General features: G+C 34.7%; 1 protein-coding gene and 1 pseudogene across 2 annotated transcripts in view; one reads left to right on the top strand and one right to left on the bottom strand.

Moving 5' to 3' along the window:
* PIK3C2G (phosphatidylinositol-4-phosphate 3-kinase catalytic subunit type 2 gamma) overlaps positions 1-21,713 on the bottom strand; it is a 345,203-nt gene that overhangs the window by 190,766 nt on the left and 132,724 nt on the right. For both annotated transcript variants that reach the window (XM_026502333.4, XM_057319037.1), the window contains exons 16-17: positions 17,413-17,601; positions 1,450-1,543 (exon numbers count right to left, since the gene is read on the bottom strand). In XM_026502333.4, the coding sequence (XP_026358118.2) occupies positions 1,450-1,543; positions 17,413-17,601 (283 nt within the window). The remainder of the gene's footprint in view (positions 1-1,449; positions 1,544-17,412; positions 17,602-21,713) is intronic.
* On the top strand, positions 14,323-15,232 carry LOC113257446 (tetraspanin-2-like; annotated as a pseudogene).

The raw sequence follows: 21,713 nt of genomic DNA, 5'->3' as shown, positions 1-21,713 counted from the left end.
TACATCTGTGTATCTGTTATGTTGGGTTCTGTGTCCACCTTGTCATATGAATTTGGATTTGCAGGTATATGGCTCTCAGCGATATTCCTGGTGCCAAGTGTATTGCTTATTTATTCCAGACTGCCGTTTTCAAATGGGTTTAGTATATATAAAGTTTTGTAAAAACTTACTTTTTTGATTTAGGTTAGATAGAGCATGCTGCCAATACTCATGAATAATGAGATGAACAGTGTTCCTACAAGTCTGATTAATTTTTATTTTCACTACACTATCCTGATAAGTATAGAAAAATCACAACTATAAAAATCGGTAGAAGTAACTATATGGTATAGCTATTTTAAGCTAGCTTTCGCTTTAGGAGTCCTTGGGCAAACCATGTGCAAAGCAATATGGTATTTCAGTCATTGATAGGGGTTCTCTGTCCTAGGGGCACTTGGGTAGCTCAGTTGGTTAAGCGGTTAATTGTCTCACTTCAGCTCAGGTCATGATCTCAGGGTCCTGGAATCAAGCCCCACATCAGGCTCTGTGCTCAGCAGGGAGTCTGCTTCTCCCTCTTCCCTCTTCCCCCTCCACCCTGCTTGTGCTCTCTCATTCTCTCAAATAAATAAAATCTTAAAAAAAAAAAGTTCTCTGTCTTAAATGTTCAAAAACTGAGGCACTTGGCATTTAAAATAGCTTGTAATTACAACCTGACCTTTCAGATAAGAAAACATCAGAGTTAAAAAACAAAACAAAAACTGAAAAACATAAAGACCACTATATTAGAACTACTATTCAGCCCTCATTACATTTGTCAACTTGGGAAAACAATATTATTTGTAGTTCGGATACTCAATCATTTACATGGTCATTAGCAAGATGTATGGTTGTTTATATTTCAAAATATTCAGACTAAATCAGTCTTTGCTCATATTTCTATATTTCATTTATTTGGCCATATTATTTTCTAAAATTACTCCAACATTGTGATATTTAATGTTATGGCTAAAATGCAGTATCTGTTCGCAAAATTCAGGTATTATCTTATAAAACCACTTTTATAAATTTACAATCAATGTTAGAATATTCTAAGGGAAAGGCAAGAAACATGTTATGAGGAGCTGCCTAGCAAAAGACTATTTTCTAAATATCATTCATTTTATTTTTAATTGTTCTACACAGTTAGATGAAAAGATTTCACCATCAGTGTTTCTATTTTTTCCCCCAGTTCTAAATAATAATATTTTTTTAAAATGTCCCCTTTGGTTCTTATAGACCTTTTTTGTAACTACCAGTTTGGGCTAAAGAATGTCTATGTTACCCATGTTGACACATGAGCTATAATTTAGTCCCTGGCTTGCCAAATTACAATACCACTTTTATGTAGTCTACTGTTGACTTATTGGAAACTTTTTTTAGAGGACTATTAGTTAAAATCCTAGAATCCTTTGGAAACTCTGCTGTTCTTACCTGAACTAGTTGTGGGAGATATTCCAGTAGTTCATCATTCAAGAGGTTGTCTAATTGTTGAACTGCCACTTTACGAATTTCTTGATCTGGAAAACTAATACAAAGTAAATATATCTATTAAGCTACCAATGGTATGGTGTAATCCATGAGAAATACCAGGGAGAAGAGAGAACGAATTCCACCCCCAGCACATAAGATAAAATCATAATCTCACAACCAGTTAAGAAGATTATCAGCACCAAATTATTACTCTCTCATTCTGTACTCCAATGTGGACTGCAATAAAAAGTCTTTTCAACTAGATTTTGGAAACTTGAGTTTAAGTCAGAAAAACTGCCAGCTTCCTCGTCTATAAAAGACTGTAGGATATCTAAAATCTTTTCTAAAGTGTATGAAAATCTTCGCTTATTATTTAGCCATGCATTTGTTAAGTAAATTATTACCAGCTGGAGACCTGATTGTTTATATGATTAAAAATGGGATATAACATATTTAAATGAGTTTTGGCCAGATGATAATGAAAAACCAGAAATCTAATAAACAAAAATAATTTAATAAGACTAAATCTTACTAGGATATGAAGGTCTTGAGGGTAACTGTGTCTTATTCATTTTTGGGCTGCATATGTCTGTTTTAAGATTTAGCACCCATTAGACACTTAATAAATGTTTGTTACTGAGCTTAATTTATGAAAGTATTTAGCATTTGAATATCTATCCCCAAAACAATTAATCCTCAAATGGGCTCCACAGGCTGCCATCATCTTGTTCATCAGAAGAATTAGATTCAATTATCTCCAAGCTCCTGGGAAGTGCCTAGAGATAACTTTTGGCACCACAACGTTTTGACATGCTTTTGACATACTGCTTTGACATGATTAGATATAACTGGGGCTTTGGCAAAAACAATTAATTTTAAAAAAACAAGTTTTCGGAAAAAAATTGATATGTGTAATTTAAAACTTGAAGAAACTACTTATAGTAACTGATTGAAACTGATTGAAAAACAAGGAAATAAATAAACAAACAAGCAAAAGTAAAAAATCCTTTTGCATGGAAACAAACTGAATGCTTTCAACCAATCAGGTGAGAGCTCTGAAGACTGGCTCCTGACACTAAGGAGGTCAGGAAACTTTAGAGTCTTTAATGTCCAGTCTCTTCAGTATATCAGGTTACTGAAGGGTGAAATGAATACTATACAGTTACGGTGTCAAGGAAAACTGGTTTTACTTAGTATCTCTCAACTGTCCTTCATAGCAGTTTGAAATGCAGTGCTTAAATGTAATGTTTTACATATTTTTTCTTAAACTGAGTGCTTTAATTGCAACAAAAATTTCACTACCACAGTTAGTCCCTCAAAACCCTTATTTCTGACTTGCGAATACTTTTCCAATAATTTTCTCCCTTTTAACAATCTAGCAGTAAGACCTACTAAGAACTATAGTCCAGACACATCTCCTGAAGTACTACTAAGGTCAGAAGATCCCAGCATAGCATCAAGCGCAGGTGGAGAGCAGAAAGGGTGCAGTAAAAATGCAAAGCTAGAAGAAGGTCAGCTTGTTTTAGCACACTGAGACTACTTTCTCCTAACTAAATGTGATTGATTCTAATTTATTGCTCTCAATTACTAAACCATTTGTCTGAAGCCTGTAGACATCACGGTCAGTTTGAGGACAGTTTGAAGTCTTAGAGGAAATAGTTACTTGGAACATTTTGCTGCCTAAGTGACGACTTAAGTCAGATACTAGTCACCCATGCTTTCTTTTGTGCTTATTTTATCTTATTGATATGAATGACAATAGAGAAAGAAAAATAGAAACAAACATCACAATAAAACAAAACTCTTTAGTGAACACTACACCTCTAATTATGTATTTGTTTCCAAATACTAGAATGTAAACTCCATGAAAGCAGAAAATTTTCACTGTTTTGTTCATGGATGTGTCCCAGATGCCTCCAGATTGGTGAATATGCTCTACGTATATGTTTGCAGAATGTCTAAACTGAATTATCTTCCCATCTAAAACATCTCTACCTCTAGACTTTTCTCTCGTGGTCTGCATTATCTTTCTCCAATCATGTAGGTCTAAAATTTTGAGTCATGTTTCCCCCTCTTTTGCCCTCTTTGTTGAATTTTCCACCCTTTCCCATCTGTCAAAATTCGATTCATCTTTGAAGTCAAAACTCAAGGACCAATTTACCTGGGAAGCTGTTCCAGTTACTTGGTAGCCCCCTGTAGAGTTTATCACAGCCTTCTCAGTGGGATTCTATATTATGTACTTGGTTGAAGGCAGGCTCATTCATTATGAATCCCTGATATAAGCACAGCAGAATAATAAGTTCCTAGTAGTCTCTCATCTTTATATCCAATCAGTTGCCAAGTTCGGTTGGCTTTTTTATCCTAATGGTACTCTAGTATTATGTCTGTTTTTAGTTTCTTCCGCAACTAGCTAGTCTAGGCCATAATTATCTCATGCTGGTACTAACATTTTTCATAGTAATAGCTTATACATTTCCCTAAATTATTTCTAAATTCATTTCTCATAAAACACTAAATGGTTTTCTATTTCCAATGTACTTCTCTTAGGTCTATACTGCTTATCTAGATAGCCAAGGCTAGATGAACACCAGATTTTTCTCCTACTATAATCCTGAATAAACTGCTTTGGCTCACTGGTTATTTTACTCTGAAAATGTCATGTGCATTCTCACCTCTGTGAGCACTGTAACCCCCACTTGGAACAGCTTCTCTTTTCTTGCTAAAGTTTCAGTCCTCCTTCAAAATGTGGATCAAATCCTCTTAAAGGATTTTAAAAGACTATCCCAATCTTTATTAATCACTTCTCTGAACTCCAAGGGCATTGACTGGCTGACTCCATTGGGCAATTAGGATATGCTAGTGTTTATTAGAATTTATCTTTTATTATATATGTCCCATCATTCCTCAATTAGTGAATAAATCAACTGAAGATAAGAATTGTTCTATCCTCTTCTTCTTCTTTTTTAATTCTTAGGATTTAGCACCATGCTCCGTATATATTGGGTCATTAATAACAATACATTGATCATGATGATAATAATGAGAAAAATCATACTATTGAGCCCATTTTATTTCTTGCTGTGCTCTGAAATAATTTACATTGGTAGCAATAGATTTAACTCAAAAATACCACTTATGTACATCCCAGATTTTTAAAATTTGTTTTCCCTTGGTCAAAAGAGTGAGAGAAAAACAAATCTGAAGGTAATGAAAAAGAAGGATGTATTATTCTTTTTCAGACTCCTTCAGGAATAGGAGAACAAACACTAGTTACATCTGTACAGCCCAAAAGAAAAAATTAGATATTTGCATTAATATGTGGAAATGCAGGGAAGAACATTTTTACATGTTAATGGAAAGGAATGGATCTTTTTATTCACTACTCTTGCATGAAGTTTAGGAATAAATTGGAAGAGAAATTGCTAAGAGACTAACCACATGACATCCTGGGATGTGACTAAGGCCTAACAACAGCAAAGCATATCCAAATATAACTTTCATTTGATTATTTTAGGAAGAGTTGGCCACATTAAGAGAGACGTTGGCAGTGTTAGCGAAGCTCCTGGGAAATGTGTTCCTTCATACATTATGGCAATACATAGCAACATGTATTTTAAAAAATCTTTAAAATTTGATTATTCCTTATTCCAATGATTTTACTTCAGGGAATTTATCCTAAGAAGATCATCAGAGATATGTGTGAGGACATATATAATTGCAAATAACATAAATGTCTAAAATAAAAGTTAAATAAGCTATGACCATATAATAGAATACACACAGTCTAAAAATATTGGAAGAACATTTAGTGATATGAAAATACAATGAAAAATATATGCAGTATAATACCACTTAAAATGTGCATATTTCTCCATAAGTTTGACAAAAATATGAGAACATTAAAAATATTAATACCAAATATCTGGAAATTTCATGGATGATTTTAGTTTTCCTTTTTAAGCTTAATCTTTAAAGCTTTTCAAACATTCTATATGAAAGTTTCATTGGTTACTAAAATATAATGATTTTTAAAAAATAAGGCTCATTTAACTAATTATGAATATACATGAATACGTGCAAGTTCACTACCAGCACTAGAAAAAAGCTCCCAATCACATGTCCCTTTAAGAATAAGCATCTTTCTGTAAAAGAACAAGTATTATATTTTTTTGGTTAACTTAAAATATTCTTTTAGCATAATAGGTCCAAACAGGAATCTCTGCCTCTAGAGAATTTCTGCTTAATACCTTTCTAGGGCCCTGAACTCAGGCAAAGATCAATGGACAAATATGTTCCACAAATCTTGGCATTTCTTCCCCGTGATGTTGTCTGAAATTGTTTAAACATTCTCTTGGGATATAGTTACTGGCATTTCAGGCTCAGTAACACATTCCTCAATGAGGTGAGGGCTACCCATATTTTCTGAATGTCATGTGATATTTACAGACTGAAATGTCATATGTGACAGGAGAACTCAACCTATTTTGAATTTTCCACAAGCCAGGTTATTGTACTTTCCAATGACCTGACTTGCTTGAAAAATACATATAATTCCTGCCAATAATAAACCAGGAGCCACTCTCTAGTGATTCTGCTAACCTTGGGACTACTAATTACTAGAGGCATGGACATTATACCTTGAGTCTGGGGAAGAAACGAAAGTATCATTAGAAGATTCATTAGGCTGATACGAACTAGGTCCTCACTTACTTAAACTTGTAAGATGCTTTCTTATAATCATTCAGAAAACAAATCATTTATAATGTAATAAATGGCAATCTATCAGATTTGAGATATTAAAAAGATACAAGGTCGGTAAAATTCTATGACTTGTTGGAGAGAAGATCATATAAGGTGATGAATTTTTATTTATTACGAATTTTTAAAATTAGGTGCAACAAGGGTTCATGTGAAATAATCACTTCTTTAACGTTATTCATAATTTTTAATTGTTCATTTAAGTAACTTTAGGTTATTTAATTTACTTTCCAAGCATGTCTGAATAGAGAGCAAAACCAATTTTGGTCAAAAGCAAAACATCAGACTGGCTTACTATTCAGTTTTTATATGAGTTTCATGAGCAGTGATTCTATCTATTCAGGCCTTAGTTTCCTCTAAATTGAACTAACAATTGAGTCTTTGGCATCTGTAAAAGGACATAATACCACAGCTAAGATAAATATAACTCTGTACAATAATTGTTAAGGAAATATTTAAAAATTGCACATAGTCCATTGTCTAATGACTTCATTTAGACACAAAGAAAAAACTACTCCTTGAAGACTAGAATTGTAAAAGTTAATAAAAGAAATCTAAGACATGTGGCTAAAAAAATCAAAGGTGAAAAAATTAAGTAAAATGAAAGCAACTTCAAGATAAACACTTTCAGAGGAACTTTAGTGAAATATCGCCTCTTTTTTACCAACAGTGTAAACACAAAGTTTATGGCCAGAGGATTAAGATGGAATAGTAATCCTTACCTGGGCAGGAAAGGAAGAGTATTAAGTATTTAGATTAACACTTTAGCTGAATGTAGAAGTAGAAACTGTCCAGTAGGTTGCTGTGCAACAGAGGTTCTCCTATTTTTGGTCTCAAGACCCTTTTAACACTCTTAAAAATTATGGAAGATTCAAAGAGTTTTTGTTTATGTGAGTTATATTTATCAAGAATTGCCATATTAAGGGGCGCCTGGGTGGCACAGCGGTTAGGCGTCTGCCTTCGGCTCAGGGCGTGATCCCGGCGTTGTGGGATTGAGCCCCACATCAGGCTCCTCCGCTATGAGCCTGCTTCTTCCTCTCCCACTCCCCCTCCCCTGCTTGTGTTCCCTCTCTTGCTGGCTGTCTCTATCTCTGTCGAATAAATAAATAAAATAAAATAAATCTTGAAAAAAAAAAGGTCTTCCTGTTTAAAAAAAAAAAGAATTGCCATATTAGAAACAAACCTAGAACATTTAAGAAATTCATTTAAGATAACATCAATTACCCCTTTACATGTTAACATAAACAATATATTCCTATGAAAAATAGCTACACTTTCAAAAACAAAGAAAATATTAGAGAGAAGAATGATACTGTTTCAGATTTTTGCAAGTATCTATAATGTCTGGTTTAATCAAAGACAGCTAGATTCCCGTATCTGTTTCTGTATTAGATCTGTTGCAATACCGCATGTCTGAAAACACTCTACACCCATAAATGAATACATGTGACAGAGGCAAGTGACATATTAGAGTCATTATGGAAATAGTCTTGACCTTACAACACCCCTATAAGCATCTTGGGGACTGCAAACCTAGTCGCGAGAACATAGTTTTGGCATGTGTTATTATTGTGGGGCCATAAGTTAAGGAATCAGAACCTGTGGTCTGTTTTGAAGACAAGCAACACATCAACTTATCTTTTCCCTCAGTGACAAATTGGCTTTGAAGTCACATGACCAACAGTCAGATTTGGGGATCATCTTTCCTCTACTCTTCCCTCAATCATCTATAGCTCTTCTCAGAGGCAAAAGGAATACCACCAAGGATCCAGACAACCTGCAACAGGGCCAGTGGCATCATGAAGTGATATTTCAACAGAAAAATACACGTTTCAACTTCTTCCACTTGACTTGTTATTTTGTCATTTCTATTCCTTTCTTATTTTCTCCCCATATCATTGTTTTTCTATTTTGTTCTTCTTTTTCTAGTTTGAAAAATGATACAGGGTCAATATCTTACTCAAAAAACTTTTGAAGTGATGGGTAAAAGCCAAATGTAATGTAACAAATGTCGACCTTTAAAAAAAGCAACTTTGGGTAAAATGAAAAGCAAAGAAATCTGAGATCAAATTTAAGTGTAACAGAAATGTCAGACTTCAGAATACACAGTAAGAATTCATGCAGAATGCCATGAGGCTATTCATAGTTAAAAGCCCCAATGTCAGGTTAGAATTAGAAAACTATCAGAAGTGCAGAACAGTTTCTCCAGCAGGTTTTGAGTCTGATGACACACTCAGCATCAACTTGGAAGAAAAATGTCAATATGAATATATTTGCTATTTTTCTAGTACAAAAAAATGATCAGATATGACAGAAGAATTTTTTTTCTAGGGAAAGTGGGGAATAAGGATCCTTTAAGATGACTGTAAACCTCTACCCACTGAATAATTCATATTCCTTCAAGGATTTTCACACAATTACAGAATATTAGAACTCAAGGAAACTTGGAGACCTGGATCAATCTCCTGATAATACAGATGAAAAAACTAAAAGTCAGAGAGTTTGAGCTGTTTTTCCAAGGCCATTTGTTGGTGGCACTGAAACTAGGATCCAAACATTCAGAATACTAGGCCATAAGGCTTTCTATAGTACTTCTAGGAAGGCCTTTTCTCTTTTAACTAGATATTATCATATATACTTATATGAAATCCACAAGATGAGCTTGAATGTATTATTTATTTTATGGTATTCTAAATGATCAATAGAGACATAATAGTGAGAAATATAATTTTCTGATTGGACTAGGACATTGGCCCAGTCATAACCCAGTAGGAATAAGAATGATCCAAAGAGATATCAGGAACTGTGCAGAGATATTTCTTGATGGATAGCCATGGATTTGCATATAGAAATTGAGAATTAACTATATATTTATGGTATAAACTAGACTTATTTATAATTAAAGAGTAGTTACTTATTTTGTTCTATATGATTACACTTTGATTTTACGTACAGAGAAGCTTAGAAAGGCACTACATAAAGCAAGTGTATCCTGGAGGCATCACATAGAAATTTTGTGTGTGTGTGTGTGTGTGTGTGTGTGTGTGTGTGTGTTTTAAGATTTTATTTATTTATTTGAGAGAGAGAGAGCATGAGCAGGGGGAAGGGACAGAGGAAGAGGGAAAAGCAGACTTCTTGCTGAGCAGGGAGCCCAATGAGAGGCTCCATCTCAGGACCCTGGGATCATGACCTGAGCCGAAGGCAGATGCCTAACCAACTGAGACACCCAGGTGCCCCAAAAATCTTGTGTTTGGATGGATTCAACATTACATGCAAAAGCAGCATGAAGTTATGCAAAAGAATAAGGGATTTAGAGTTTAAATATGGAGGATTTTCTTTTCCTATTTTACACTTTCTCTCTAAGCAAATTTATCTATACCTTTAACTTAACTCCTATCTTTCTGTAGATGATTTCCAAATGGCATCTCTAGCTTAGGTTTCTTCCTTGAACCATCACCAGCCATCTCAAGCATACATCAAAGCCAACCTACCCCAACCCGAATGGCAGGGTTCTTCTTCTAAAATCTATTTGTTACCAAGAGTGCCCATCTTAGTGAATGTTTCTATTTTCCACTTACTTGCATTATACAGAAACCTAGAAGTAATCCTTGACACACTCCTTTTTTGCTGCCCTTCCTCATTCAGTCCTGTCACTTTTACTTAAATGCTCTGATTCTGTTCATTTTATTTCCTCACCACTACCATACTTCTAAGGCTGACTTCTTATCCTCTGACACTTGGACTATTTTATAGCTTCCTAACTGTCCCCTCATTTACTTTTGCTTCTCTCACCAAATTTATGCTTCACTCAGAAGCCAGAGTGATATTTAAAAGATGCAAATTTGTGCATTATGCTAGCTTTAGTGCCAAATGAAGTGCCTTACATGAGTAAGCCATCAGTAAATACCCACTGAGTAAGTGAATAGACAAATTAGGCTTCAATTTCTTCATCTGTAAAATGGGGATCAGTAAAATGGGAGAAATTCTAAATGTTGGTAATAATATTAAAGAGGTTGTTTTATAGAACAAATCATAAAACATATTATGAAAGTGCTTTGCAAGCTATGTCATTATTCAATTGTGAAATATTTATCATATAAATTTTAACAAGTGAATTTAACTTATGTAAGCTTAATTGAAACAAAATTATTCCCAAGAATTTATCAATTTTTATAGTTTGGCATTGAAAGAATCTGAAAACTCTAAACTCTTAATATAATTATGATGAAGAAGATAATAATGATAAAGATGATTGGTAGAATTTTATTGAATACTCTCATAAGTACTTTATCCTATAAGGTACATAATGTTATTACCCCTGCTTTATAGATAAGAAAGTTTGTCCAAGGTCATTCAAGTAATAAGTGGCAGAGTCAGATATGTCTGATTTCAAAACTTTATGTTGTCACCTGTGAAATTTGAAAGCAACTCCAGAAACTCTCTAAAAGTGCACAAAGACAAGATATACACTTTTGGGTTTATGCTATTCTACATTCTCATTCTCTGTGTATCGGAAGAGTATTGACTCTTCCTACATAGACAATATTGAAACTTCCACATTTTTCTCTCCCATATTCATACTTATCTATAATTATATTCAGATTTTTCCTTGCCTGAGATAAAGAAGTTACTCTCTTCCTTTCCTTGGATAAAATTCTCATTTGTACTTTTGTTCCAGGCTATTGGCCATTAATACCACCTCACTGTGCCACTTCGCCATCCCTCTACTTTCTCTGATCTTCCCTTCATGCATCATCCTTCATGTCAATTTGTAAACATGCTTGAAGTTTTTTTATTTGAACAAGCATACCAACCCCAAACCTCAAAGCCTTTACCATCAATCCTATTTCAAGAGTCACAATTTATTTAATTTATTTCTCTCTATTTCCTCTTTAGGATCTTGAAGTGTGGTATCCAACTTTACTGCAGTATGATAACTGTCTCACAAATACCATCAGTGACTGCTCTATTCTCAATACATTGATTTCTTTTTGACTTAATTCTATTTAATACCTTTCCAAAACCTTTGAAAACCTTTTTTAAAAAAAAAAAATATTTATTTATTTAAGAAAGAGAGAGGGAGGAGAAGGGAGAGAGCATAGGGGGAGGGGTAGAGAGAGAGAAAATCTCAAGCAGACTCCACACTGAGCACAGAGCCCAACACAGGGCTCCATCTCAGGACCCGGAGGTCATGACCTAAGCTGAAGCCAAGAGTCTGACACTTAACTGACTGAGTCACCTAGGTGCCCCCTTTGAAAACCTTTTTTATGAATTCTAAATTACCACACCTTTCTCCACCTCCTCCAACCTCTTGGTCACTCTTCCTATTGCCTTTCCTGGCTTTGTTTGCTCTATACTGACCTTAAAATGTTACTACTCTCCAGGGTTCCATCTTTTGCTCCTTTGTATACTTCCTCTGCACATATACACACAGTACTTCTACATCTATGGCTTCAGTTCCTGCCTTCAAGCCAGTAATTTGCATATTATTTTTCAAGTTTTGGTTTCTCTACTAGTCTTCAGGTCTGAATATACAACTGCATACTGGTCATCTCCTTCTAGGTGCCCCAAAGGTTTTTAATTATTCAACATTCCAAGACAGAACTCTCTATCTTACACCACCCAGATTTTCTCTTTCTTCTATAACCCTTGTCTTGATTGACGATATAGTTTTCTATCATTTACCCAAACAGAAAGCTCAAAGTCTTCCTTATTTCTTCTCTCTTTTTCACTTTCCTCTGAAATGTATCTCAGATCTGCTCTGTGGATCTCTACTATTTTCAGGCCCAAACCATTTTTCAAATGGACTATTTCAATACCTGACATCTATCTAATATCCTTGCTCTCATTTTCTTTCTTTAGTCCATCCTTCACGTTGATGTCAGCATTATTCTTGTATAACATAAATCTGGTTGTATGACTCCCATTCTTAACAAAATTCCATGGGCTGCAGAAATGAGTCCGTAGTAACTACCTGGCTCATGAGACCTAAAACATCCTAAACTGACCTATCCTTTTCAGTCTTGTCTCACAGTACAGTTCTCTCCTAATATGATATTAAATTACTATTCTCTGAGCCTCTATAACTATGCACATGCTAGACTTTCTTCTTGAAATGCCATTTCCTCTCTTCTCCACTCAGGAAATTACTGTGAATATTTCAATTCAGAATTCAATTCCTTTGTGAAGATTTCCTTACCTTCTCAGAAAGAATCTGTCCCTTTCTCCTTTGGGCACATATAGTACTTAATACTCTGGTTATAGTATGGGATATATTGTGGGTTGATCTTTAGCATTAGTCTTTTTCTCTAAATTGTGTTTTAGAGATAGTCACTATGACTTGTTATTCAGTCTCTTTGATTCATTGCATGTTGATTTCCACGTACACATATTTGTGTTCAATATATAAATGGGAAAGATACACCATCATCATCACTTAATTATTCAGTCTAATGTAGAAGTTATAACTGTCTCCTTTTCCATATTCCATGCTACCTATTTACAATGGTAGTCAAGAATGTCTTTAATGTAAATTAATCTCTATAATAAAAGATACAGTGGTTTCATGCAAACATGTTTATGAAACATTTTTCCAAGGAAACTGATTTTGGAAGCTAAGGCACTGCCTGTTAAACATTGTTCTTCTTCCCTCAAAATAATAATTTTACACCATGTGGGACGGCAAGTTCTAGTACCTTGTCAATTTTTTATTTAAGCTTCTGATGTAATGCTCTGATGCCAGTTCAGAGTTGCTATTTTTAAATGAATACTTTCCTTGAACTGTCTTTTAATTCCTTGGGTAATTTCTGCTTGCTATTAGCAGTTGAATAGTTACGCCTGTGCATCAGAGTTCAAGAAAATAGCAACCATCTGCCAAGAACCACAGACCTTAGCCCTTGGTCTCTGGTATTCTGACAGCATTGCCTTCTCTAATGGAAATATCAGTACCCGGTGAGCACACTGCTGGCACTCAGTAGTGGAAATATTAACACCCCGTGCCCCACACTAGGTAAATTAAATCTCAACATGTCTCTTGCTAAAAATAAACCAAAACGAGGTGGTGAATCTTTGGATTGGATTAAATAAACAGCAATATTAAAAATTCTCTGAGCTAGAAATGGAGCACACCGGTTCTCAAGAGGTTAAACCATTGGAAAAATAGAATACTCAAAGGAGAAAAAATACAGATCTCTGAAGACCTCACTCTGACAACTCACTTAACAAGCACAAACTGTTTGTTCTCAGAAAAGTCAGCTTTTGAATTTAGAGAAGTTGAAAGGATCATTTTCGGAAACAGCTTGTCCTCAAGTTTTTTAGTAGTTCAGTTAAAAAGAGTGGGAGTCATAGAATGAGCACAATGGAAATATTTTAACCTTCCCAGTGACCTTCTTTGGTGCATGATAAGGAACTGTCCAATGTTCAAATAAATCAAATTTCTGGTAAGTTCCCTGAATGATGCTTAATAAACAGCACTCTACTTTGAAACCAGTCCCTATGATTTCTAAAAATCTGATTGTTGAGAGAAAAAGAAATTATACAGTGAAGTAGAAACATCCAAGCATGATAAGATAGTTAAGTACTGCTATTTACTATAATAAGACCATTTTAAGATAGTTTTATTTACATATTTAATATGTAAATAGCCTAGAGTATTTATGTAGAAAGGCTGTAAGCACAGCGGTTAAAATTTCAAGCTCTAAATCTCTGGATTTAACCCGAGCTCTTCAATTTACTAGCATTCCATTGGGCAACTTAATCTCTGTAAGCCTCAGCTTCCTCACAGGTACAATTGGAATAATAATAGTATTTGACTGATAGGGTTATTGCAGATAATAAAATTAGATAGTACTAAGGGGCACTAAGTAACAATTTGATCTTTATATTTAAAACATTGAGTCAAATAGATTTTCAGCATCTATTTTGGTAGAGAAGGCTCACTATAAACAGAATTATGCTTACTTATCAGAGTCAGATAATATCGAAGTCCGTCTAGCGAATCCTTTCATTTTACAAGCAAGAAAACTAAGCACTATTATAGGCTTTATTCTGATAAAGATTTTTGTAAGAGGCTGCCACAACTCTGAACACAAGCATGGGGCTGGGGACTCAGGATCCCACTAGAGCCCTGTGCAGCGCCTCTTGCAGGTGTCCACGGTACATGAAGTACCTACAGCTTGGGTTCAACCTGCTCCTTTGGCTGACCAGGTCAGCTGTCATCGCTTTTGGACTATGGTTTTGGTTTGGAGGCACCATGAAGGATTTTTTTTTTTAAAGATTTTTTATTTATTTATTCGACAGAGATAGAGACAGCCAGCGAGAGAGGGAACACAAGCAGGGGGAGTGGGAGAGGAAGAAGCAGGCTCATAGCGGAGGAGCCTAATGTGGGGCTCGATCCCACAACGCTGGGATCACGCCCTGAGCCGAAGGCAGACGCCTAACCGCTGTGCCACCCAGGTGCCCCACCATGAAGGATTTTTTATCAGAGGTTGAGTCATCGCAGTATATCGACCTGGGGCTCTATGTGCTGGTTGGGGAAGGAGCCCTGATAATAGCTGTGGGCTTCTTCAGGTGTTAGGAAGCCATCAGGCAGTTGCAGTGTGTGCTGGGGCTTTTCACCTGCCTACTGGTGATATTTGCTGCTGAAGTAACCATTGGAGTATTTGTTTTTATGGGCAACAGTGTAGCTATATGACATACTCAGACCACGTAAGAAGAGCCTTATTATAACTATTACCTTACAGATAGCGAAAAGGGAAATAGGACTCTCAGAACTTTCCACTCAATGTTTCAAAGCCATGAAACAAAAGGTTGGAACAGGTCCAAACCACATGCCCAAAGGAAATTCTAGGACACAAACATTGTATTGATGACACTGAGACCATAATCAGTGTTAAGCTTCAAGTCACCGGAATTTGTTGGTATTGGAATTGTAGGTCTCACAATCTTCGGCATGATATCAGCGTGGTCCCTGGCTGTGCAATGCTAAACTCATGAGATGGGATATGAAGCCACTTCTACATGAAAATTGCAAGATACAGCTTTCACAAGGCTGTCGCAGAAGCGGTCTCCTAGCTCATTTTTAATATTCGAAGGACACTTAGGACCTAAAATAATCTGCTGTTAATTGTACATTTGCACATGTATGAAGGTTTGGCTCATTACTGATTTACCAACTTGAGTGAATGCCTACTGCCTATGTTGAGTGAAATTATATTCATGTGTGATCTGCATGCTTCTGATATATGCATATATATAATGAAATCTGTTTGCTGAGAATTCCAAATTCTTGCTATGTCAGAGCAACAATCTATGTACCTCTGAACAAAAGAAGATCAAAAAGCTGTTATAAAGTTTAAAAACTTGGGTATTCAAAAAAAAAAAGATTTTTCTAAGAAATATTCCATAAACTTTATAAAAAGTATTAGTTGACACATTTAAATGTCCTTAAAATACACCAAGGTATATCTTAGTAAAACAATAATAACTCCCCTCCATAAAGCCAGTTTATGCTTTAGAAACTAGAAAGCTGTTTTATCATCTGGTGAGAAAATTAGGCTTTAGAGATACTATAGAGATTTATACCTCTGTTTTTACCTTTACAACTATTCTTTTAAAATTTTAATAGCTTTATTGAGATATAACTCCAATGCCATACAATTTACTTAAAGTGTACAATTCAATGGTTTTTAGCATGTTCCCGGAGTTGTATAACTATAACCACAAAAAGAAACTTCATATCCATTAGCAGTCAACTCCCTTTTCCCCCAACCTTCCCTAGACCTAGGCAACCACTAATCTACTTTTTGTATCTATAGATTTGCCTATTTTGGACATTTCTTATAAATGGAATCATACGATATGTAGTCTTTTGTGACTGGCTTCTTTCATTCAGCATAATGTTTTCAAGGTTACTGATGTCATAACATTATTACTCATTCCTTTTATTATTGAATAATATTACATTGTATGGATAGACCACATTTTATTTATCCATTCATTAGTTGATGGTCCTTTGGGTTGTTTCTCCTTTTTGGCCATTATAAATACTGCTGCTCTGAATATTCATGTATGAGTTTTTGATTGAACATGTATTTTATCTTGGGTATATACTTAAGAGTGGAATTGTTGGGTAACTCAGTATTTTATATTTAAGGAACTGAAAATTGTTTTCCAAAGTGGTTGCACCATTTACATTCCCACAAGCAATGTGTGAATTTTGCAATTCTTCCAAATCCTGACCAACACTTATTATTGTTTGTCTTTTTGATTATAGCCATCCTAGTAAGTGTAAAGTGGTATCTCATTGTGGTAGAAAAAGAAAACTTTCACTTTCACCTCCTTTTCTATCCCAGAAGTTTTGGAAAGTACACTAATTTTAACATAAACCTAAGTAAGTCAGTTTGAAAAGTCCTTTGTGTCACTCTCTCTCCCACATTTTCCCTTCTGTCAGGACCTTGAGAGAGAATTCAGAATAGAACTGAGCTCCACAATTCTTACCTGATTCTAGAGACTGCACTTTCTTCATGGCATCAGTGAACTGATGCTATCAAGACAAATTTAAAATAGCTCTTCTTGGCTTTTAATATAAAATAGAAGCCAAGGAAGAGCTGTTTCCCCAAACTAGAGCCAGTTTCCACACTTATTCCCACATGTTTCTCCCTAACTATAAGACATCATTACTCCATTCCCAACTGCATCCCTGTGTATTTTATTCTGAGACAAGGCCTGGAGAATACATAAGGGATAAGTTTTTCCCTTTTATCCTTACCGTTATCATTAGCATATTAATTGTAGACCCTCTATACGTGGGGCATTTTGTATCAAAGATATGGTTCCAATTATGAAGGACTTTTTTCTTTTGAGGGGAGTAAAGAATAGAGAATTTTATTTTTCCTTATTTGTTTTGTTATTTCTGTAAGAGTAACTAAACTCTTCATTTAAGAAACTATGACCATTAATTATACTTCCAGTTTAGTACAGAAGACACAATTATAGCTTAGATCTGTTTAAGATTTACATTCATAGTTTACATTTATCTAAATTTAATATCTATAACTACTGAAATTGGGAACAACCAGAATAGCTATTGAATTAATCATAGAGTCCTATTTTTTTCCCTTCAAATTTTTCTCATCAGTAATATCATGCTTGTTATGCAATTCTTACCTAGCAGTCAGAAGTCCAAGTGCCTCCAAAGGGCAAGAAAATTTCCATCTTCTCAAAATGGTATGTATTTCTGAAACAGTTCTTTCATCCCATCCAGGGGCACTACCCAGGACCAAAGGAAGGGAGCAGTTTTCATTGTTGCAATAGAAGCGATAAAACCATAAGTATCTTCTCTTTTCCTCAGAGAGTCTGCAAAACCAGATTGGAAACTGTAATTTATTGGAGTTTGCTACACTAACAAACATTACAGTACAAAATCTTACTCAGTTCTTTGAATTTCAATTTTAGTTTACTTTGGAAAACAAGTCCTTTATCTTCTTGGGATAATTTGATAGGTTATTTTATTAGCTTATTTCCTACTAACCTCATTCTTTTATAGAAAAATAAAATAGAGTTCAGTTCAGATAATTCACATTTATTTTTCCTTCCTCTCATTCTTGCCACTAATTTTTTTTTTTTTAAATGTCATTTTGGTTAACAAAATCTCTGTCTCCTTTAGGGCAGAGCAAGTTTTATCTGAATCCTGCCACATGTACTACTTAGAACAGAGGTAATCGAAAATTTACTCTCTTACTTTCTTTACAAATTAATTTATACCCAAGTGTGCCTGTGAAAAAATGGCATATTTTAAAGATGATATTCCTTCATCTCAAAGCAAGTTTCATGAGAGTTCAGAAAACTCTGCACTAAACTTCAAAAACAAAGATTTCAATTCATCCCTGGATTTGGGCTTTAAATTCTCATATTTAGCAGGAAGTTTGGAGTTAAAATGCCAGTGAATAGGATTTGTTTAAATGCCCAAGTGTTTCCCCCTGGAGAATGGTTCCAAACAGAAGATCGAAATCTAGGACTAGGGCCATTGACTTGCTGACAGTTTATAATGTTTTGCTCACACTCCAGCAGAAGCATTCAGAACCACAGTTCAACTGGAGGACAGCATTTCTCACATGACAATGACAGCTTTTGAACACTGTCTCCTCCAAACTGACAGTGTTGCTCATCTTAAATTAGCTAAAACTTCCAAGAAGGATAGTAAGAAATATTAAAATATTTTAAAGGTTAATATTTCTCTACATTTTAAAAGCCATCTTCATCTACAAAATGAAAGGGTTGGATTATAGAGATTTTTAAAGTATGCTTGGGCTCCTGTCCTATTTTGTCACTACCTTCCCCACCAGAAAGTCCTCAGAAGAAAAAATCCTATTACAAAATTATTATCAAATTATTACTAAAGCAAATTATGTTGTTCTTTTTCTTTTTTTAAAGATTTTATTTATTTATTTGACAGAGATAGAGACAGCCAGCGAGAGAGGGAACACAAGCAGGGGGAGCGGGAGAGGAAGAAGCAGGCTCATAGCGGAGGAGCCTGATGTGGGGCTCGATCCCGGAACGCCAGGATCACGCCCTGAGCCGAAGGCAGACGCCTAACCGCTGTGCCACCCATGTGCCCCGCAAATTATGTTGTTCTGATTAAATTCCTTTCTCCCCAATATTGAATAAGATATTTTTCTTTTACTTTCTTTTAGTGAAGCATAATTTACATCAAAAAGAATGCATACACTCAGTTCAATAAATTTTAACAAATGCATATTCTGAATGAAAACCATACTCCTTTCAAGATATGTTTTCTCATGCAAACAGAGGTAAGCACTGGCAGGATTTCTTTCACTCTGGATTAATATTAACTATTTTAGAGCTTCACATAAATGGAATCATAGAGGAAATACTTTTATTTATAGCTTCTTTCACTCAGTTTGTTTTAAAATTATCCCTATTGTTGAGTATATCAGTAATCCATACATTTTAACTAATGAGTATTATTCCTTTGTATGAATACACCACAGTTTGCTTATCCATTCTCCTACCTGATGGACATTTGAAGTTTCTGCTTGGGGATATTATGAGTAAAGTTGTTGTAAACACTTGTATGCATGATTTGTAAGGATGTATTTTTTTTCATTTCTCCTAGGTAATTTCTGGGAGGGGAATGACTGGGTTTTATGTCGGGTATGTGTCTACCTTTTGAAGAAACTGTCAAAATATTTTGTGAAGTAGTTGTAAAATTTTACACTACTATGTGCAGAGTATGACAGTGCCAGTTGTACCACATTCTTGCTAACACTTGATTTTCCCCGTTTTAAGATATTATCCCTTCTAATGAGTGCAAAGTGGTATCTATATGACTAATTTGGGGAGGATTAGGTTGTCATCTTAACAATGGGGAGTATTCTAATCAATGATATGATATAACCTTCCATTTATTGAGGTTTTCTTTAATTTCTCTTAGCAAAGTTTTATACTTTTTAATGTAGAGGTTTTGATATTGCTAACTGAATTTTACTTTATTTTTTTTAAGATTTATTTATTTATTTGAGAGAGAGAGAGAGAGAGTAGAGCAAGGGGCAGAGGAAGAGGGAGACAAGCAAACTCCCTGCTGAGTGAGGAGCCCATCACAAGCCTTGATCTCATGACCCTGAAATCATGACCTGAGCCGAAATCTAGAGCGGGACACTTAACTGACTGAGCCGCCCAGGTGCCCCTGTAAATTGAATTTTAAAACAAAATTTATTTTCTGTTTTTCACTGAAATACAATTGCATTTTGTACATTGATGCCAAATATTCTGATCTTAAATAATCATATTATCTGAAAATAGAGGAAGTTCTATTTCCTTCTTTCCCAGTTGAACACATTTAATTTCTTTTTCTTACTATAGTGCACTGGCTAGGACTTCCAATACAACATTGAGGAGAAATATTTAGATAGATATACTTGCTTTCCAGTTATAGGGGGAAAGCATTCATTCTTGCACCATTTAGTATGATGTTAACTCTAGATTTTTCCATAGATCTAGATTTAAAACTCAATTTTAAGGTTGAGAAAGTTCCATTCTATTCCTAGTTTTGTGAGTTTTTATTATGAATGACTGTTGAATTTTGTCAATTGTTTTTTTTCCCAAATCTATCAAGATGATATAATTTTTCTTATATATCTTTTTCCATTTTTAAAGTTTTAATATGGCTGAATCCTTATATTAAAAATATAGGCCTGTAAGTAGCATAAAGTTGCATCTTGCTTTTGTAACGTAGATGACAGTTTCTGGCTTTTAATTAGAGTTTTATTTCATTTATATTTAACATAGTATGGATATAATTGGTTTTAACTCAACCATATAGCTATTAGTTTGTTGTTGTTGTTTTCAAACTATTTCTTTGTCCCTTTTCCCCTTTTTCCTGCTATCTTTTGAATTGTTTTCTTGTATTTCATTTTTGTCTTCCTCTTGGTCTGTAAATGTGCACTTAAAACTTGGGTGGTGTAGTTCTCTAGAGATTACAATATTATCTTTTAGCATATCACAGCCAACAATGAATTAATATTACACTGCCTTATGTATAAGAACCTTAAAACAGTATGCTTTCATTCTTCCATTTCCCATTCTTATTATAGTTGTTATACATTTTATTCTCATATATTACAAACCCAGCAGTACATTGTAATTATTTTTGCCTTATATAGTTAATTATTTTTTAAAGAAATTGTTAAATGTGTAAGTAAAAGTAATTTTATTTCCATCTATTTTCCCTTTATAGAGCTTTTCATTTATTCTTTTTTTTTTTTTTAAGATTTTATTTATTTATTTGACAGAGATAGAGACAGCCAGCGAGAGAGGGAACACAAGCAGGGGGAGTGGGAGAGGAAGAAGCAGGCTCATAGCGGAAGAGCCTGATATGGGGCTCGATCCCATAACACCGGGATCACGCCCTGAGCCGAAGGCAGGCGCTTAACCGCTGTGCCACCCAGGCGCCCGCATTTATTCTTATATATTAAGCTTTTATCTATTTATCCTTTTCTATCAGCTGGTAGTATTTCCTTTAAGATTTCTTACAGTACAGATAAGCTGATCATAAACAAACTCTGCGGTGTTTAATTGAAAATATTTTCATTCTGCCTTCATTTATGAAATATAATTTTACTGGTTATAGAATTCTAAGTTGATAGATTTTCTTTTTCCCTTTCTAGATGTAAGATAATAGTCTACTGTCTTTTGGATCCCATTATTTCTGATGAGAAATTTGCAGTTAATATGATAGTTATTCCCCTGTAGGAATTTGTTTATTTTCTCTGATGCATTAAGAATTTTTATCTTTATGTTTAATTTTTAGAAATTTGACTATAATATGGATGTGTGGGTGTGTCTGTGTGCTTGTTTGGGAGTTGCTAAGTTTCTTATATCTGTGGGTAGAAGTTTAAAACAAATTTGTAAAATTTTGACTATGATTACTTACTTACTTACTTACTTAA

Source organism: Ursus arctos, unplaced genomic scaffold (assembly GCF_023065955.2).
Source record: "Ursus arctos isolate Adak ecotype North America unplaced genomic scaffold, UrsArc2.0 scaffold_26, whole genome shotgun sequence".
In the NCBI taxonomy this organism is placed as follows: Eukaryota; Metazoa; Chordata; class Mammalia; order Carnivora; family Ursidae; genus Ursus; species Ursus arctos.
The sequence above is the reverse complement of the archived record's forward strand: the minus strand, read 5'-3'. Positions and strand labels throughout refer to the sequence as shown.